We start from the raw sequence: 20,894 nt of genomic DNA, 5'->3' as shown, positions 1-20,894 counted from the left end.
CTCAGCTGCCTCAAATCTTTATTAGCATTCGCGTGACTAGAGTCGCGTTCGCGAAGGCCAACTGTTCCTTCCCCCTCATTTCCTCTTCGCGTTCGCGACCTCCTCGTCGCGTTTGCGATGACCCGCTGACCAGCTCTTTCGCGTTCGCATTCTGCACTTCGCGTTCGCGAAGGTCACACGACCTCAGCCCCAACTCTTCCTTTCTTCTTCGCGTTTGCGTTGCCTTGGCCGTGTTCGCGAAGGTTTGCCCTGCTCCTTCTTCGCGTTCGTGTCCACAGCTTCGCGTTCGCGAAGGCCAAACCATCAGCCCCTCAAATTCCTCTTTGCGAACGCGGGACTCCCTTCACGTTCGTGAAGAAGGAAACCAGACTTCAACAAAAGCAGTCCAAACAACTCTAATTTGGTCCGAAACCACCCCGAAACACACCCGAGCCCCTCGGTACCCCATCCTGTCATACCAACCTGTCCCATAACATAACACAGACCTGCTCAAAGCCTCAAATCACATCAAACAATATCAAAATCATGAATCACAACCTAATTCAAACTTAATGAACTTTGAAACTTCACTTTCTACCATCGATGTCGAAACCTATCAAATCACGTTCGATTGACCTCAAAATTTGTATACAAGTCACATTCGACATTACGGACCTACTCCCACTTCCGAAATCGGATTCCGACCCCGATATCAAAAATTCACCCCCCTCCGGGTCAAACTTTTCAAAATTTTGAGTTTCGCCATTTCAAGCTTAATTCCACTATGGACCTCCAAATAATTTTTCGGACACGCTCCTAAGTCCAAAATCATCATACGGAGCTAACGGAACTCCATTTCAAAGTCGTCTTCACATAGTTCCAACTACGGTCAAAATCCTAAGACTTAAACTTCCTTTTTAGGGACCAAGTGTCCCAAATCACTTTGAATCATCCGGTAACTGAATTCAACCACGCACGCAAGTCAATACGCGTAATACAAAGCTGCTCCGGGCCTTATGCCGCCGAACGAGACTTAAATTCTTGAAACGACAAGTCGGGTCGTTACAGAAAGAAAATACTTTTTCTACATCATAAAAAGAAGAAGAGTTATCCCAAATAGCCGCCTACCTAACTGCTTAAACTAAAAATAGCCGGTAGAGGTATAATATATGTATAATTTATGTATTATATGTGTATAATTATGTATAATAAATATATAATCTATGTATATGGTTAGAAAATATAAACAGTGAAGAAAAGTTTGAAGAAAAGAGTGTGGAAAGTTGAAGAAAAGTTTTGGAAAATGTTGTTACTTCTCTTGACAGGGAAAATATTTTTCTCCAATTGTAGGAAAATGAGTTCATGATAAAAATATTTTCCAAAATATTTAATCCAACCAAATATGAGAAAATTAAAAAATATTTTTCTATGGAAAATATTGTTTTTCATATCAAACATGGAGACTAAAAGTGTACCATTTTATTAAAGAATGTGGATTATTAATGCTCCATGTAAAAGAAATAGGACTAATTTAAAAGAAATATGACTAGTTTGAGTTAAAATACAAAGATACTAGACTATTTTGAACCTTCTCTTGCAATATTTCACTTAAATAAAATCCTTAAAAAATAAAAATAAAAAATAAAATAGAGGTTTTGGATATTTCTTCACTGTCCAACACACATTACAGTACAACTGTGTACATCTTTCTACAGCAAACAAGTCGTTTGGTCGAGAGCTCGTTTTGCGTTTTGTGCTGAAACTGGTGGGACTCGAGTACGGTATATTATCATATCATGAATTTGGTATCCCAGCGATTCATTCTTCGTGTTGGATTTGCTTCTCAAACTTCAAGCAATCTCAAAGGAAGCTATCCCTGTTCAATCTCTACCCGTGGACGAAGAAGGTTCAGTGCAATTACTTTCTCCTTAGCTGCTCCAAAGGTAACATTGCTAGTAATATACAAAGATTCTGAGTTTTGTTTTGCAAACTTACGGTAATTAATATACATTTGGTGTTTTTGGTAAAAGTAGGCAGGTGAAGAGCTTTTAGTAGTAGTAGGGGGCGGAGCAGCTGGAATTTACGGTGCTATAAGGGCCAAGACTCTCGCTCCTCATCTTAAAGTTGTTGTTTTTGAAAAAGCCAAACCTTTATCAAAGGTTAGTTCTTTATCCGCTATTAAAGAAGGTATATCTAGACCATTTGGCATAGTTCATGGACAAATTTGACACTTTTCCCTTTGGAAACATGGCGATTTATAGTGATAACTAGTTTCTTTTGTCAATAAGGGCAGATACAGACCAAATTTTTAACGGTATGAGCATAATTGATCCCGACTAATAACAGAAGGCAAACCTACACCATTTCGCATAGCTTAGCGACAAGTTTGACCCCTTGCCCTTAAATGTATTGCAGCGATTATATAGCCGACTAAAGGGGAATGATTATATGGAGGGTGGATATAGCCGACCCTTGCTTTGTTTGAGATTGAAGCATAGTTGTTGTTTTAAGAACTTTGAGAAATGTTGTATTATTTCTCTTTTGCTCATAATTCTTGAGGATTTAAATTGTGTTTGTAATGAGGAAAATGTGGTCTTTTGTTTTGGTAGGTTAAAATCTCTGGAGGGGGTCGCTGCAATGTGACTCATGGGCATTGTCCTGACAATAAGGTAAAATTTTCTTTTTCAATTTAAGAATGTAATCTCCCTAGTATGTAAAATTAGTGCCCGAAGCTTAAAGTTCTTGGAGTATGGCACTTGTGGAAGAGTGACTATTGCTTAACGGTAATTTTCGCCCCTTGATGGTTGGGGAATTCAATGTACTTAATAATTATTGTTCCTAAGATTGTATATCTTAAGGGGTCGTTTGGTACGCGGACTAAATTATCCCGGGATTATAATCTCAGTACTAATTTATACCACATGAAAGATGGGATAAAATAATCTCACATTTGATGGGATAAGGTGGGATAAGATGGGATATCCTGGATATTTGGGATTAAATTTATACCTTGTTTGGTTGGCGGTATAAATTTATCCTGAATTTATACCTCCAACCAAATAAGGTATAAATTTTATCCTACATCTTATCCCACCTTATACCTCATACCAAACGACCCCTAAGGATTTGAAGATAAATGCTTTTTAGCCTATGCTTTTTGCACATGACACATTGAAGTATGAATAGGTAATTGAGTTTGAAGAAATACTTACTATTTTCTATTTAAAGTCTGAACTCCCTTAACCCAGATTTTGCACTCGCCTATTCTCATTGAGTAGGATGTTTGCCAGTTAGTCGTTAGAATTATAAAATCAACTAAAATTACCGAGTCCAAGACTCTAAGAGTGTGTGTGTGTTCTTTTCTTTTCTAAAATGTGCTGATAGTCGAGCCTCATTTTCAACTTCAGATATAGCAGCATATAAGTCAAGCTCAATCAAAACCAACCTCGTTTGCAGATTCTGGCAGAAAACTATCCAAGGGGTCATAAGGAATTCCGAGGCTCCTTTTTCCGTATTCATGGTCCAATGGATACAATGTCCTGGTTCACAGATCATGGCGTGGCATTGAAAGTAAAGTCCAAAACTACCCTTTTTATGTTTCTTTTCTTCTTATGATGCTAAGTAATTCTGCTGATTTTGCCTCAGATTGAGGAAGACGGAAGGGTCTTCCCCACCAGTGATAATTCATCTACTATAATTGATTGCCTCATGTCCGAGGCAAAGAGGAGCGGAGGTAGATAAACTATTCCAGCACAATTTTTTTTATCCTTTCATAATTATTTGGGAGCATGTATGGTTGGATAAGCTTTTACCATTATTCACATTACTCGTTGTACATTCCTACCCCTTGAAGTTCTCCAAGGGCAGGGGTGCCTACATCCATTATCTAAAGTGTCTGATTGAGTAGCTTTGGACTTTCAATCCTTGTAATGTCACACTTCCCTAAAAGGGCAGCCCGGTGCACTAAGCTCCCACTATGCGCGGGGTCCGGGGAAGGGCCGGACCACAAGGTCTATTGTACGCAGCCTTACCCTGCATTTCTGCAAGAGGCTGTTTCGACGGCTTGAACCCGTGACCTCCTGGTCACACGGCAGCAGCTTTACCAGTTACTCCAAGGCTCCCCTTCCCTAAAAGCAAAAAGTTTTCTTTTAGCTCACGTGTATATCTGTATCTCTCTCTATCTCTCGCCACACGTACACACAGACACTTGCTAATATGGTGTTACTCGTGTACTTGAAACCAAGTATTTTCCAAGAACATCTTGGGATTTGAGACATGGGATCCTTTCTTGTGGTAAAATATGGGAGGCAGAGTGGCAGCTTAGACAAATTGGAATAGCGAAATATGAACCTCATCTGTATTCACACTGCAAAAATATAGGGAAATATGAATCTCATCTCTATTCACACTGCAAAAATATTAACCAAACACTATCCGCTTTGTAATCAGTCTACCTAAAGCATCCACTGTCAACATGTTTATGAAATTGCTTCTGGGTTTAAACTTCTGTATACCACTTAAACAATCATGATGTTAATGTCTATGTTAGGACTACCTGCACCTGGTATGTACTTATAGTATGTTTACCTTCTTTGTTTTTGAAGTTTACTCAATTTTATTTATTCTGTTTCAGTCACCAGTTTGAGATGGAAAAGTTCTAGCTAAACAGTAAAATAGTTTGAGATATTATCCTGCATTTTCTGTGCAATTTCTATGTAATATACCTTGTACTTGAGAAATGCAATGATGAGCAAGTTATATCATCCAAAATGTACTACTTGCAGATGACATATTTTATGGGCTAAACCAAAAACCAGATTGCTGAAAATTGGGAAGAAAATATGCTCCTAATCTGAACAGCTCTGAACTATCAGCCTTCTATATTGTTTCTTCGTTAAACATAAAATGCTCTATCATCTACTAAGACGAGTTAAAACATCAGCCTAGTTGTGGTGTACCATGAATTCAAATACCCTTAACCTAAGTAAAAAGAAATGGAAGTTAAATTTCTTTCATTTCTCAAAAAAAAAAAAGAGAGAGAAAGGTTCAGACCACAAGCTCTCAGAAGGTTTGGGTTTGTACATCCTTAGCTATGACTCTTGAGCAATTACATTACATGTTTTGTAATTTATGAGGTATTCCATTTCCCTTTTCCCTATTATGATGCTGATATGCAAGTTCCTCATTTAGTCTTGTTGCAGACAGGAAAAGTTGTTACTGGTGCATCTTCCACTGCTGATGGCAAGTTTGCAGTTAAGCTTGAGAAACGTAGCCTTGATTATGTGGAGCACGTTGAAGCTGATTATCTACTAATTGCTAGTGGGAGTAGTAAGCAGGTCAGTTTGGTTATGAGTTAGCAGCATTTTTGCATCCATTCCTTCTCTTCATTTCCATCTTTTCCTGTTCAGGGTTACAATCTTGCCACTCAACTTGGTCATTCTATTGTGGAACCTGTTCCAAGCCTGTTCACTTTCAAGATTGATGACTCGAAGTTAGCAGAATTGTCTGGTGTAGGTTTCTCTACCATTTGCAGCCAATTGAGTGAATTCAGTCTTTAAGGTGTTTGCCTGCTACTCCTTATGTTTTATATCACATGAATGAAGATATAGCTAGTTGTTTATCGTCAATAATTCCTTCTTTCCTGAATTATTGATATACTTAGGGAGATGCTTTATATGTATTTTTTTAATAAATATTTTTGATTCAGATCCTGTTGGTTTTCGAATATAACCTGATTAATATTGGTATTAAGGATGACATAGCTGATAGCGCTGATCGACTGTCAACTATCTGCACTGTGATTTTATTCTCTCCTCTTTCTGGCATTTAATATGTCTTAGGAGGCAGCTAGTGTCTTTGACTTCTATAGATGCTACCTTGCCTGCTTCAAATTTCTATGTTCTATAAGTAACCAAGCTAACTCTTCTCTGAAATAAGTGCTAATTGCTATAAGAACATCATAGTCTTATGTGCCCTGTAAAATGTACATTCACCTTTCTGACATTTTAGGCGATGCTTTGGCATTCTTTATCACAGGACATTGTCTACTGATTGTACTTTTTTGTCTAATGACATAGTGATCTCTGCTTTCTTCCTTAACAAAATTTTTCATTTAAATTATGAAGATTTTGTGGGTCACTTTTTTGTGTTTGAAAGTGAACAGTATATTTTACTGTGTTTCAGACATCATTGCACTTCTGTGTTGATTCTTAAAATTGTTGTGACATACTTATTACACTTTTGAGTACATGAAAATATTATTGCCTTTGCCTAACAATCGTTTTGCTTGTCACCCATAGGTTGCATTTCCAAAAGTAAAAGCAAAATTACACTTGGAAGGCATCCAGAAGAATATACCACAGCTTACTCAGGTATTTATTTCAGATTGATGACATTTCTTGGATAGAATTTTGGTACTGCGGAACAATAATCCTATCTTTTAGGTAGGGCCCATGCTAGTGACACATTGGGGACTCAGTGGGCCTGTGGTTCTTAGGCTATCTGCTTGGGGCGCACGTTATCTATCCAGTTCAGACTACAAGGGTAAAACATGTCTTCCTTTTTCTGTTTTTGTTGTTTTCTCTTCACCAAAATCTTATCTCTTGCTAAATTTAGTTGCAAAAACATCCAGGTACTCTTTGTGTGGATTTTACTCCTGATCTCCATATTGAGGATCTAAAGTCTGCACTCACTCGTCACAAGAGTCAGTTTTTGGTAATACATTCTGTGACCTGGTTTGAGGTTTATGACCTTTTCATTATCTTGTTTGATTGTCCGTGTAGACCAGCTTTGTCAAAGACGGTAAACATATGGAAGAGATAAAAAGCTACAGAAACTAATACTTATAATTACATTAAATCTTTGATTTATATATTGAGCAACTATATATACATGGATCATTCATTTGGTTTGAAGTACCTGTGATGCGAGCGGGTATGGATTCTTTGGGATAGATTAAAAATAGCAACAAAAAAAAAAGTTGTATATTTCTCCCCTCGGTACTTATACACACCCATATAAGATACAATCCATGGTCCATATAAGGTAGTCGTGCTTAAGCTTCTGAAACACTTGATCGATCTTATCAAAAGAAAAAGGTTCTGAAACTATTGATTGTTCTCTTATGTAAATAAGCTCTCATCATGACACCAAAGCATATGATTGTATTGAATCTTACTTCACCACTTTCCTTATTGTTCTCTTCAATGCAGAGGCAGAAGGTGCTGAATTCTTATCCTTCTGAATTTGCGCTTGTGAAAAGATTTTGGAAGTATATATTAGATCGTGAGGTAAAAATGTCCACTTCAGTTGCAAAGATGTCTCTTGGCTTCTGCGTCTGGATAAATTCTCAGAATGTTTGACGTCCACTTTTATTTTATTATTTTTTATTGATTAATGCAGGGCATATGCGGAGACATGCTGTGGTCTTCCATTTCCAATAATATGTTATTCTCTGTCGCTTCTTTGTTAAAAGATTGTGCATTTAGCGTGAAGGGAAAGGTATTATGGCTCCTTCCCATTTCTCAGACTAATTTCTGCTTTTGACATCATTACTCTGACTGAAAAGAAACTTTTTGTTGCATCCTTGTTGGGGTAACGAAGGGCCAATTTAAGGATGAGTTTGTCACAGCTGGAGGTGTTCCACTTTCGGAGGTGCTCCCTTTTCTTTTCTTCCCATCTTATATGCTTCTCAATGCTGAGACCCTCTCAATTTTGCTAAGTTAATTTCTGAGAGTTGCAATCGTTCTATTTCTTCAAGCAGATCTACCTTGATACAATGGGGAGCAGGATCCATTCACATCTCTACTTTGCTGGAGAGGTTTGTCTAACTTAATACCTGTAGTTTACTTCTCTTGCTTCAGGTGCAAATGTACGACACAGGTTACGACTTTCCATATGTATTTATGATTCTTTGAAAATCCTGTAGGTACTCAATGTTGATGGTATTACTGGTGGCTTCAATTTTCAGGTAATGCGGGCATGATCTTAATCCACAGGGTAGTATTAATGGGAAAACTGCATCATGTTCTTTTTATTGTATACTTGATATATATGCATATATCTTTAAGTCTGATGGTATACTATAAAAAGAGAAGCGTGACTTTTTTTCTTGTTTTGTAGAGAATTTGTTCAGCCAAAACCTTTAGCTTATAATCATATTACTATTTGGTGCATCATTTGTATGAAGATCATCAATGTATGTAAGTAGAAAATAAAATGAAGAAATGGATCCAAATGAATCGAAATAAACATCGAAGGTTCATATAGCCGAATGACTAGCTTGAGATTGAGGTATAGTGGTTGTTGTATCAGTTCCACCACATGCACCAATAGGTCAACGTTTATTTTCTGCAAAAAGATCACTGATTTTGATATTTGATGTTATGTTGCGTTATTTACGGAGTAGTGATTACTCCTACACAATATTGCCCCTTTCTAAGATTTTACATTGAAATCTGTTGCAATTTCATTATCAAGTTTGATACAATGCTTCTATATTATAAATGTACTTTATGATGTACTACCTATTATGTTAGATGTAAACGTCTAGTTCAAACGGGATTATCTTTAATTTTGAGGAAACTGTCGTACTTAAAGCTGGTGAAGGGCAATGATGAGGATGGGAAGAGGACGAATATGGATGGTATAAGAGGGTCAAGAATGAGGCAAAGTTAGCGATTACGGTGGTTAAGACTGCAACATTTGGACGTTTGCATGAAGAACTTAGCAACAAAGATGGGGATAAGAAGCTATACAGGCTAGAGAAGGTGAGAGAAAAGAAGGCCCATGACCTGGACCAAGGGAAGTGCATCAAAGATGAGGAAGACGGAGTATTGATGGAAGATGCACATATTAGACGTAATTGACATATATACTTTCATAAACTCCTAAATAAAGAGGAGGACATGGATATTGTGTTGGGTGATTTGGAGCACTCTGAGAGCCATCGAGATTTTGGTTTTTGTGGGCGTATTAAAATTGGGGAGGTTGAGAGAGCTATGCGTAAGATGAGCAGGGGAAGAGCGCCCGGGCCAGATGAAATTCCGGTAAAATTTTGGAAGAGTGTGGGCAGAGCAGACTTGGAATGACTCACTAGGTTGTTTAACACATCTTTAGGAGGAAGAAGATGCCTGAGGAATGAAGGTGGAGTACGATGATTCCAGTGTACAAAAATAAGGATGATATTCCAAATTACAACAATTTTTTTTTTATAAGTTAAAGATTTTATTAAAAGGTCCCAAGACGGTACAAAATTGCAACTATAGAGGTATCAAGCTGCTGAGCCACACTACAAAAGTTTGGGAGAGGTGGTGGAAGCGAGGGTGAGGAGGAGCGTGTCTATTTCCGAAAACCAGTTCGGATTGACGAAGCGTTCGACTACGGAAGCTATTCACTTTATAAGGAGGTTGGTGGAGCAGTATAGGGAGAGGAAGAGTGACTTACATATGTTGTTCATTGATGTAGAGAAAGCATACGACAAAGTCCCGAGGGAGGTTTTATGGAGATGTTTGGAGGCTAGGGGTGTTCCTGTTGCTTACACTAGGGTGATTAAAGACGTGAGGACTATGTGGTGGTGGGGATTCAGACCACTTTTCAGTTGTGATGGGGTTGCACTAGAGATCAACGCTTAGCCCATTTTTATTTGCCTTGGCGTTGGATACACTGACGCGCCACATGCAGGGGGAGGTGCCATGTTCTATGTTATTTGCAGATGATATTATATTGATTGACGAGACGCGAGGCGGTGTTAACACGAGATTGGAGATTTGAAGATAGACTCTGGAGTCTAAAGGTTTCAAGTTGAGTAGGACCAAGATTGAATACTTGGAGTGCAAGTTCAGTAACGAGACCTATAGAACGGACGTGGACGTGAGGCTTGATACACAAGTCATCCCTAAGAGAGAGAGTTTCAAATATCGTGGGTCTATTATCCAAGGAAATATGGAGATTGATGAGGATGTTGCACATCGTATTGGAGAGGGATGGGTGAAATGGAGATTCACATTCGGTGTTCTATGTGATAAGAATGTGCCATCTAAATTTAAGGGTAAGTTTTACAAATTGGTTGTTAGACCGACCATGTTATATGGAGCAGAGTGTTGGCCAATCAAGAATCTCATGTCTAGAAGATGAAAGTAGCAGAAATGAGGATGTTGAGATGGATGTGCGGGCATACTAAGATTGATAAGATTAGGAATGAAGATATTCGGGATATGGTGGGAGTAGCCTCGGTGGAGGACAAAATGCGGGAAGCGAGGCTCAGATGGTTTGGACATGTGAAAAGGAGAAACACAGATGCCCCAGTGAGGAGGTGTGAGAGGTTGGCCTTGGTGGGTCTGAAGAGAGGTACATGTAGGCCAAAGAAGTACTGAGGAGGGATGATTAGGCAGGATTTGGCGTTGCTTTAGTTTACCGAGGACATGACCCTTGATAACAAGGTGTGGAGGTCGAGGATTAAGATAAAAAGTTAGTAGATAATCGAAATTGTTTCTTCCCCATTCCTGTAGTATTAGTAGTTAGTCTTGTATTCTATTATTGTTAGATTTCTATTATTACATGTTGTGTCTTTCGCTTTGTTTTCTTATTATATTGCCGTTGCTACTACTTTCTTTCCATCTTTCCTTGAGCCGGGGGCCTATAGGAAATAACCTTTCTACCCTCAAGATAGGAGTAAGGTCTGTGTACACACTACCCACTCCATACCCCATGTGTGGAATTATACTGGGTTTGTTGTTGTTGAGAATTCTCTTGAGCCTCTATGAAGTTAAAAGTGTGTGTATCCATGGAGTTGGGACTTACAAGCTGGCAAATGTGAAACCAGACACTGCTAAATCTGACATCACGGCTCTTTACCATGATCTGCTGTCTGACTCCTAATACGCTTCTGAACTAAACCTACTTTACCTATGTTCTTAACTACACCTACTTTACCTATTCGCTGTCTGAACTAAACATACTTTACCTATGTGTCTTGTTTCCTGTGTTTTTTTCTCCCTTTTCTTTCTTTTAATATTTTTATTTGGGGTGGGGCAGGAAAAGGGAATGAGGGGGTGTATGAACAATATTCCTATATCAGCAGGCTAATTTCTTCACTGATTGTTTAGCACTCTGTCAATTCTGCAGAATGCTTGGACAGGGGGATATATTGCGGGAACAAGTATTGGTAACCTTGCTGGAGATAGATGCTATATGACAGAGTAAACTGGTAAGTTATGATAAAATTTTGAAATTAGTTATTCCCTGGTTATGCCACTTTTTTTCTTTCAAAAAGAAAAAGCAAGTGTATCGAAAGACTTCTATATAAGTTTTTTATGTTGTGTTCTATACCGCAGTTATGCACAAAGCCTTTGGGGAGCTAACAAACACTCGCGAAGTCACTGAATCAGCTCAGACTGTAATCTCATTAGAGTGTGGTAAAAGTGAACGGAGAAAGAGAGGAAACTGAAGGAGAATCTTTTGTTACTGATAGCACGAGCTCTCGTCTTACATCAATGGATATCTATAGAATGAGTACTGGATGAATTGTATTACTAGTTTGGTGCAGCCTAGTGATCAAATTAGTTTGTTTACATTTCTATCATTGTGGCTGAATTGATTTTCCACAGTTAGAGCACTAAGTTCAAATCTCAAGAGGTCTTTCTGCTATTCAGTTGGGTTTTATCAACTCTTCTAACTTAAGCGAAAAGCTAAAACAGGAACAGAGATAGAAAATATAATCCAGCTTTGTGTGTGTGTGTTAAAAAACTTGGCATACTGCTGAAATTAGTCTATTCACATTTCTATCAATTGGCATTAACAACTGAATTGTGCTATGCTGGTTGGCCTATGCAAGCTGATAATTGAGTGTGTCAAAACTCTTTTCGTTTCGTTTTTCTCGGGTGCGTTTTTGTCTTTTGTTTTTATATTTATATTAGCATGTACAGGAGTTCCAAAATGAGTAATCCAGTTCTATCATCCCACTTTGTTTCCACAATTTTCAGTTATGTATCGCGTTTCTTGTTGAAAATTCTCCCAAGGTTGAAAACGGGTTTTTATGATTTCTCGAAATGTTGAAAAGCACATGGGAGATTTTATCGACACTCAATTAATGAAAATCTGTTAAGTGGAATAATCCAACAACGACATTGAATTTAAGCCAGGACATAGTTGTTTTTTCTCATATAGTTAATTAGGAAGGCAGAAAATGTAAAATTGACGTTATAAGTCAAGCTATGATTCCGATTGTAATTTCTTTGACCATAGATTTATTCACTAAGGAAAACTTGATAGTTGATACAAAGTTCAAAGACCAAATTTGGCATTTGTTTTGTCTTCTTGGGTATTGAACCATTGATTGAAGGTTTAAGTAGGTTAGGTTAAGGATTTGCATTTTCGCCCTTTGCACCCTACCCAAACAAGACCCAAAAGTAAGTGCCTAATATTTTCATAGAAATTGGCTTATTGAAAAAACAAACAATGATCTGTATATTATACTTTAATATTTAGTGAATGTTAATTATCAGTTGGTAAATAAAATTCTTAAATTACCAAAAAAAATGAATGTCAAGTTTTGTATGTGATCCTTTGTAGCTAGCGATACGTTTTACAAACAAACCGTTATGCGTCGCATTCCTAAGAAGTCTTAGAAGGGCGACGTAAGCAATCGATATCCATGCGGTTACTATCTGCCAACTAGGGCCCCCTCCATATGCTAGACGAGACTGTTAGTGTCGTACAGGAAAATCGATATCAAGAGCAATCGAGAGAACATAAAAGAGAATGAGAATAAAAGAAAGCTTGATCGCATTAATGAAAACTTTTGCAGAAAGCTAACACGGTGTCTAGGGAGAGAGAGACTAACACAGAGAATTGTTTGAGTTGCTTGAAAGTTTGACTACTTGATCCCCCTAATAATGCTTAAAAAAATAAACCAAAGTTACAAGACTTGGCATAAATAAGCTAGAAAATCATAGTAAAAATACAGGAAGTAAACTACTCTATATTTATAACAAAAAGGACTTAGATTCCTACAAGGTAAAATCAGGTCCGCTGGCTGCAACCTTATCTTTAGCATCAGGGTCTGTGTGCGCGATGCTGGCCGCAGGGCATGGATCGATTGCGCTAACAATGGGGGCGCTGGGGCACAACCTAATGAGGGGCGTTGTTGACATCTACTTGCGGCTAGACGCTTGCGAGGACTATTGATAGGGCGACATAGGCATATACGCGCTTGTCACTTGACGCGTCCAAGACCACGGGGTCGTCCATGGCGCTAGGCATTGAGAGGCTTGCCAGGACGCCATGGGGTGCGTCCAAGGGGTCATGGGGCATGGCTGGAAAGCCGCCCATGACATTCTCCCCCACCTAAGTTAGCGACGTCTTCGGCGCCTTACTTGCAAGATAGTCATCGATCAGGGTCTTGTAGGCTTTGAGATTTGTTCCCCTCTCCCAAGTATTCTCCTTTGTATCACAACCCTGCCATTTCACCAAAAACTCTTGGTGATCTTTCCTTGAAGCGTGAATCACTCGATCATCGTGACTATCTTCTGCACACCTTTTTCCGGTTGAATTGGGGCCTCGAATACTGGTATTATGAGTTGGCTCCGCGAAGGATCCTCCATGTCTCCCCAAAAAGGTTTCAGAAGGCTGATATGGAAGACTTGAATCTTTCACCAGGCCACCAGACTTGAATCCACACGGTATGCAACTTTCCCAATGCGCTTCTCAATAGATAAGGGTCTAATATGCTTTTGCAATAGGCGAGGGTCATGGACCCATGCAAACATGTATCGCTTTGGGATTTTCATCATCACTTTGTCCCCCACTTGGTATTCAACAAAGCGATGATTTTGATCAGCATGCTTTTTCATCCATTTTTTGGCTTTGACACAATAGCTCTGCACTATCTCCAAATTTTACTTCCATTCTTTTGAGAAGCTAGCGGTTCGAGGAGATTTCGACATGTTTGGGGCATTCACAGTGTGTGGGAGTAGCGATTGTTGTCTGGTAATAATTTTAAAAATGCTTTTGTTTGTACTAGAGCTCTTTTGTGTAACGACCCGATTTATTATTTTAAGAATTTACACCACGTTCAGCGACTAAAGGTCTTGAGCAGCTTTGTAATATATATTATGACCGCGGGTGTGGTCGAGTTTAGTTTTCGGAAGATTCGGAATTAAATTAAAAGAACAATTCTCATTTTTGAAGCGTAAATAGAAAGAATTAACCGGAGAGTTGACTTTTGAGCAAACAACCCTGGAATAGAATTTTGATAATGTCAATAGTTTCGCATGATGATTTCGGACTTAGGCGTATGTTCGGATTTGGAAGTCCGTAGGACAATTCAACGCATTTTGGCGAAAGTTAAAAAAATAGAAGATTTTTAAAAAGTTCGACCGAAGGTTGAATTTTTGATAACGAAGTCGGATTTTGATTCAAAAAATTGGAATAGCTCCATTACGTCATTTAAGACTCGTGTGCAAAATTTGAAGTCATTCCGGATTGATTTAATACGTTTCGGCGCAAATTATAGAATTTGAAAATTTCATAACTCATAATTTGATTCGAGACGTGATTCGTAGTTTCGGCATTGTTTGATGTGATTTGAGGCCTCGACTAAGTTCATATCATATTTTGGGACTTGTTGGTATGATTTGGCGGGGTCCAAGGGGCTTGGGTGTATTTTTGGATTATTGGTTGAGAGACTAGTAAACTTAAGAAATTTGAGAGTTTGACCATGGTCATTATCGGGTCAAGACGACTTCTTTTCAGTGTTTTGAGTACATGAGCAGGTCCGTAGCATGTTTTATGATTGAAATTCATATATGGTTTGTGTCCGGGAGGTTCCGGATGAGTTTCAGGGTAGTTTCGGATCATTTCGGAGAAGTTTGAGTTTGATGGTTTCTGGTGAGGTACTGTTCATTCGCAATTACGAACCTTTTATCGCAATTGCGAAAATACTGTTCAGTCGCAATTACGAACCATTTATCGAAATTGCGAAAACACTGTTCATTCGCAATTGCGAACCATTTATCGCAATTTGCGAAAACACTGTTCATTGGCAATTGCGAAAACATTGTTCACTCGCAATTGTGAACATTTTGTCACAATTGCGAACACTGTTCATGGGAGGTTACTGTTCATTTGCAAATGCGAAATTTTTGTCCGCAAATGCGAACCTGGGCAGAAACTTAAGGATTGAAAATCTATCATTTCTTCATTTTCGATTGGGATTTTTGGAGCTCGTTTTTTGGGTGATTTTGAGGATTTCTTCACGACTTCGACTGGGGGTAGTGTTCTATATCCTAAATTGATTATATTTCATGAATCTATGGTTATATTCATCGTTTAATTCGTATTTAAATGGAAGAAATCAAGATATTTGCAAAATCTTCCAAAAACGAAAATTCAAGATTTGGAGGACGATTTGTTATTGGAATTTGATAAAATTGGTATGGTTGAACTCGTATCGAAATGGGTGTTTGAATTTCGTGACAATTATGTCGGATTCTGAGAGGCGGGCCCCGCGTTGACTTTTGGTTGACTTTTTAGAATAAAATTTTAAGTCGACGTTTTATTATCCGGAATTATTTTCAATGAATTTTAATGAAGTTATGCAATTGATTTGGATAGATTTGAGCTATCCGGAGGTTAATTCAAGCAAGAAGGCTATTTTGGAATTTCGTCATAACTTCAAAAAGGTAAGTATCTTGCCTAATCTTAAGTGGGGGAATTACCCCTTAGGCATCGAGTTTTATGTGCCATTTGTGAAATGTGAAAAGCCGTGTACGCGAGGTGACGAGTACGTACTCGAGCTTATATGTGCAAAATTTATTGGGTTAAAGTCTTAGGCATATTGTGTAGTAAATTAAAAAATTATTGGCATTTATTAACTCATCTATTTGCCATGCCTCAATTCGTGTTTGTTGAATTTATTTTTATATGATTATTTGATGTGATTATTAATTGTATATTTATGTGAATTCCGTGAGTTTGGTGATTTGATATTTCCTGGAAATAATTATATTATGGATTTTTCATCTGCAAATAATTAATAAAATAAGTTTAAACTAAGGCGTTAATATAATTATCAAGAATTTGGATTAATGAAGGCGTTGCCCTATACTGAGTATTTTCCATCTCTGTTGTTGTTTTGAGGTTTTATACACATTGTGTGGAGTCTTGGGCTATTTGTTGTAAAATTAATTGATTTTGTTATATATTTGGAATTGGTTGTGGCCATTGGGCAAATTGTGATATGAATTGATTTTGTTATGTTGCCATGATAATATTCAGTATAAATTGTTGTGTTATTTGAGTTATTATTTTGAGGATATAAGGGTGACATTCCACTGTTGATATTATGTGGGTATAAGGGTGGTATTTCACTATTGTTATGTGTGTTGGGATATTGTCTGAGCGGAGTGATAAGGGTGGCTATAGGAGAGATAAGGATGGCTATTGTTATTGTTAGGGCGGAGGGATAAGGGATGCTATTATAAGAGTGATAAGGGTGGCTATAGGAGAGATAGGGGTGGCTATTGTCAGGGATGATACGTGTTGATGTGAAATTATTGCGTTGGAAATTTTTATGTGATGTTGTAATTTTCTTTGTGTTTATTTCTATATCTTGTGCAATTTGTCTTGTTGTTTCGGTAAACTTGATAATAGTCCGATCTATGTTGAAAATGGGAGCCTGTGGCTATTGCCAAGCGGATTATGAAATAAAATATGGGCACGAGGTGCCGTGAGTAAATAATGATGATATTGGCACGTGAATTGTCCGTGCAATTGTGATATGAAATGTGGGCGAGGTGTCGTGGTTAAATAATGATGATATTGGCACGTGAGTTGTCCGTGCGGTTGTGATAGAGAAATTGGCACGAGGTGTCATAGAAATATGAAAGTGAGCTGAGACCCGTATTTTATGATTTTGAAATGAGGTGTCACAAAGTGACTTTTATTCGAAAGATATTTATTTAAAGAATTATATTTGAAAGATATTTATTTGAGGGAGTTATATTTGAGAAAGATTTATTTGAAAGAATTGTATTTGAAAGATATTTATTTGAAGGAATTATATTTAAAAGAGATTTATTTGAAAGATATTTATTTGAAGGGAGTATATTCGAAATATATTTATTGAAAAGTATTATATCCTGAAGATTATTATTTGAGAAGCATATAGGCGAAAGATTTATATTTGAAGGACTAAATTAATTGGTTGTACTTGTATTTATTATTTATTGAGCAATATTAATGATGTTCCTGTTGCCCTGCTGTATATATCACTGGTTGATTAGTGTTCCATTATTGTTATTTGTTTCCTATTATTCTTGTATTCTATATTGCACAGGTTATTAGACTAGTGAATGTCTTGACTGTAACTCGTCACTACTCCACTGAGGTTAGTCTTGATACTTACTGGGTACCGACTGTGGTGTACTCATACTACACTTCTGCATATTTTTGTGTAGAGCCAGATATTAGAGATATCAGAATCGGACAAAGTTAGAGTGTGATTGCAAGGATTCAAGGTAGAGATGCTTGGTCGTCGCAGTCCCTTGGAGTCTTTTCATTTTTATTGTACTGTTAATTATTAATCAAACAATATTGAGTATTCGATCCTTGAGATCATTTCATGTATTCAGTTAGAGTTCGTGACTCAGTATTACCAGTCTTAGGAGGTTGTTTGTAATTATTTCCGCTGTTGGTTTTGACACTAGTATTTAATTATATGTTTAAAAAAGAAAATTGGCTTGAATTGTAATTATAATCGGCTTACTTAGTCTTAGAGACTAAGTGCCATCACGATGCCTGTGGTGGGATTTTGGGTCGTGAAATTTTGTGAATTGAAACACAATTGAGCAGTATATAGAAGCTTCACCCAATTCTTCTACGATCCGGTAACAAAATAGCAGAGGGTATTCTTCCACCATGCCAATGAACTGCTCCGTCTGGCATCAAATTACAGATAAAAACTTGAACCGTGGCTCAACTTCGACCCGGGGCACTTAAAGAGCTGAGTCCAAAAGTTGCTAGTGAAGCAAGAGTTGCGATCACTGATGATGTCTTTAGGCAGGCCCCAATATTTGACAACATAAGCAAAGAAGAGTTGAGTTGTATCTTCTGCTGGTATATATTTTAGAGACGTTATAAATGTAGCATATTTCGAAAATCGATCTACCACAACTAAGATAGTTGTAAGATTTTCGGCCTTGGGCAATCCGGTGATGAATCCAGTAACACGCTTTCCCAAGGTCTCTTTGGAATAGGCAATGGCTCCCAAAGTCCTGCTTGTGTCAAGCGGTCGGACTTGCCTTTCTGGCATACTAGGAAAGTCTTCACCTATTGAGCAACATCATCTTCCATTTGAGGCCAATAATGATCATGGTGCAACAATGCCATTGTGTGTTCTTCCCCTAAGTAGTCGGCCCACAAAGTATCATGGCATTCCATCAATAGAGTCCTTCGCAAATCTCCTCCTTTAGGAACATAAAGTCGGCTCCCGTTCACCTTCAGGAATCCATTTTCCATGTAGAACTAGCGAGTCTTGGCATGTCCTGCTAAGTCGACCAAATACTGTGCAGAGGGATCCTTGGTGAGTAGATACTGTATTTGGTCTTTTATAGCGGTGGCCACTTCACTCCCCCTTAGGGTGGTGAGTAGGAACACCGATTCTAGGTCAGCCCTCCGACTAAGCGCGTTAGCAACTTGGTTGGTCTTCCCACTCCGGTATTCCAAGTTGAAGTGAAATTCCGCTAGGAGTTCCTGCCACCTGGCCTATCGGCCATCTAGCTTTGGTTGGATCATGAAATTACTAACAACTGTGTTGTCTATCTTGACCACAAACAAAGTTCCCAGCAGATAGTGCTTCCAAAGGCGTAAGAAGTAGATGACAACCAATAATTCTTTTTCATGGGCAACGTAGCGCCGTTCTGCATCCTTCAACTTCTGGCTCTCGTACGTTAGTGGATGTCCCTCTTGTAGCAAGACTCTGCCCGGAGCATAGTTAGAGGCATCCGTTTGTACTTCGAATGGCTTGGCCAAATCAAAAAAGAGCCAAGACGGGACTACTAAACATAGCCGCTTTTAATGCATTGAAGGCCTCCGCTCGCTTGGGACCCCAATCCCAAGGCTTGACTTTCTTTAGGAGTTCTGTTAACAGCACTGTAATGAGAGAGTATTTTTTCACAAACCATCGATAAAAGTTGCATAGGCCAAGGAACGCCCTCAAGGCATGGATATCCTTGGGCAGCGGCTAATCCGTGACAGCCTGAATCTTCTGTTGGTCCATCTTGATCCACCATTCTTAGATGACATGTCCGAGGAAGTCGATCTATTTTTGGGCGAAGGAGCACTTGGATAGCTTCACATATAATTCGTGTTCCCGCAGCCGAGCTAGGACCTTCCGCAGGTGCTCTAGGTGTTCCTCCAATATTTTGCTATATACCACAATGTCATCCAAGTAGACCACTACGAATTCGTCAATGTACTCTCGGAAGACTTGGTTCATTAGGGTGCAAAATATGGTTGGAGCATTAGTCAAGACAAATGGCATGAGCAGGGAGTCGTACGATCCATATGTTGTCACACAGGCCGTCTTGTGTTCATCTCCATCAGCAATCCGGACTTGCCAATAACCTGTCTATATATCTATTTTGGTGAATGATGTAGCACCACCCAGTCTATCGAACATGTCTACCATTAGCGGGATAAGGTACTTTTTCTTCACGGTAATTTTATTTAGGACCCGATAATATAGATATAGTCGTAGGGCGCCATCATATTTCTTTTGGAACAACACATGGGACCCATAAGGGGACTGGGAGGGCACAATGATCCCCGTGTCCAGCATTTCTGTCAACTATCTCCGAAGCACGGTGAGTTCAGGTTGTGACATTCTGTAAGGTGCCCGGGTGGGTGGCTTTGCACCCGACACCAACTCAATCTCATGGTCCACAGTTCTCTTAGGCGGGAGCTACTTTCATATGTCCTGTGGCATGACGTTTTTAAACTCCTTTAGCAACTCCTTAACGGGCAGAACCGAAGAGCGTTTAATATCTTCAATATAGAGGGTAGCCAGGAACGTGAGTTCATGTTTTTTGACTCCCTTCTTCAACTGCAAGGCCGAGATGTTCCCCGCGGCTATCATTATGGTTGTGCATGGGATAATATAGGGCCTGGCCTCGTTTGCTCCCATCATCAGTAGCATGTCTGCATAAGGTACATGAATGGTGTTGGTTTGCCTCATGAATTCTAATCCAACTATCAACTTGAAGTCATCTATGATCACTACACGCAAGTTGAATTTTCCTTCATAAGGACCCAGCTTCACCGGCACTCATTTGGCTATTCCACCCACTGAATGAGGCGGTGAGGTGATAGCCTTGAAATGATATCTGCCATTTCTTACGACTAGACCAAAGTGCTCTACCTGAGTTGAGGCTAAGTAATTGTGATTAGCGCTCGTGTCTATCATCGCCCGAATGGGCGTGCCATTAACTTTCATTTTGACGAACATTAGGGTCTTCTCTTGGTTAAGACGAGGCTCCTTATCTGCCTTCGTTTTCCTTTTCATGATGGTTGGGCATGGGTCTTTATTCTTACAGATGCCGGTACTAGTTCCCGCTAAGGCATCAGAAATAGAACAAACAAGTGCGTTAAAGCCATCTATTGGTTCCGTCTGATCAACATCATATGTATCGTCACCCGTCCCATCATCAAAAGTTTGGGTACATTCATTTGTGCATGTGGTCATTCATTGTTCCAATTTGGCCTGCCGCAATGACGACATCCTAAAGGGGGCTTTCTCCCCCGATCGTTGTTGTGAGACACAACACTATTGCTACCTGAGGAAGGAGTCTTAGATTTGGTTGCACTCCGATCTCCTCCACTTCTGCTTAGGCCACCATTGTTAGGTTGTCCCCCTTTGT

At 38.9% G+C, this 20,894-nt stretch overlaps 1 protein-coding gene across 2 annotated transcripts; it reads left to right on the top strand.

The window, feature by feature from the left end:
• Nucleotides 1–1,651: 1,651 nt before the first annotated feature.
• Nucleotides 1,652–11,623, top strand: LOC107807918 (uncharacterized). Of its 2 annotated transcripts, XM_016632375.2 has the most exons (17): nt 1,654–1,922; nt 2,013–2,138; nt 2,589–2,648; nt 3,436–3,549; nt 3,625–3,712; nt 5,170–5,315; nt 5,388–5,489; nt 6,279–6,350; nt 6,423–6,522; nt 6,611–6,693; nt 7,191–7,268; nt 7,381–7,479; nt 7,582–7,632; nt 7,742–7,798; nt 7,907–7,948; nt 11,104–11,185; nt 11,313–11,623. In XM_016632375.2, the coding sequence occupies exons 1-16, from the start codon at nt 1,776–1,778 to the stop codon at nt 11,179–11,181; spliced, it is 1,443 nt and encodes a 480-aa protein (XP_016487861.1). In that variant the 5' UTR covers nt 1,654–1,775; the 3' UTR covers nt 11,182–11,185; nt 11,313–11,623. The 2 variants fall into 2 exon arrangements, 1 of the variants encoding a protein (XP_016487861.1); XR_012701253.1 differs by lacking the exon at nt 7,907–7,948 and having other exon boundaries at nt 1,652–1,922; nt 7,742–7,818; nt 11,085–11,185.
• The last annotated feature ends 9,271 nt before the right edge of the window (nt 11,624–20,894 follow it).

The sequence above is a fragment of the Nicotiana tabacum genome, chromosome 17, assembly GCF_000715075.1.
Source record: "Nicotiana tabacum cultivar K326 chromosome 17, ASM71507v2, whole genome shotgun sequence".
Taxonomy (NCBI): domain Eukaryota; kingdom Viridiplantae; phylum Streptophyta; class Magnoliopsida; order Solanales; family Solanaceae; genus Nicotiana; species Nicotiana tabacum.
This window is presented reverse-complemented; position numbering and strand designations above follow the sequence as displayed.

Bases quoted from the DNA above. Each gene is read 5' to 3' on its own strand.
- LOC107807918 (XM_016632375.2), top strand. From the start codon at position 1,776: ATGAATTTGGTATCCCAGCGATTCATTCTTCGTGTTGGATTTGCTTCT. The intron at 3,550-3,624 runs GTAAAGTCCAAA...ATTTTGCCTCAG, and splicing joins ATCATGGCGTGGCATTGAAA to ATTGAGGAAGACGGAAGGGT. The intron at 6,523-6,610 runs GTAAAACATGTC...AAAAACATCCAG, and splicing joins ATCCAGTTCAGACTACAAGG to GTACTCTTTGTGTGGATTTT.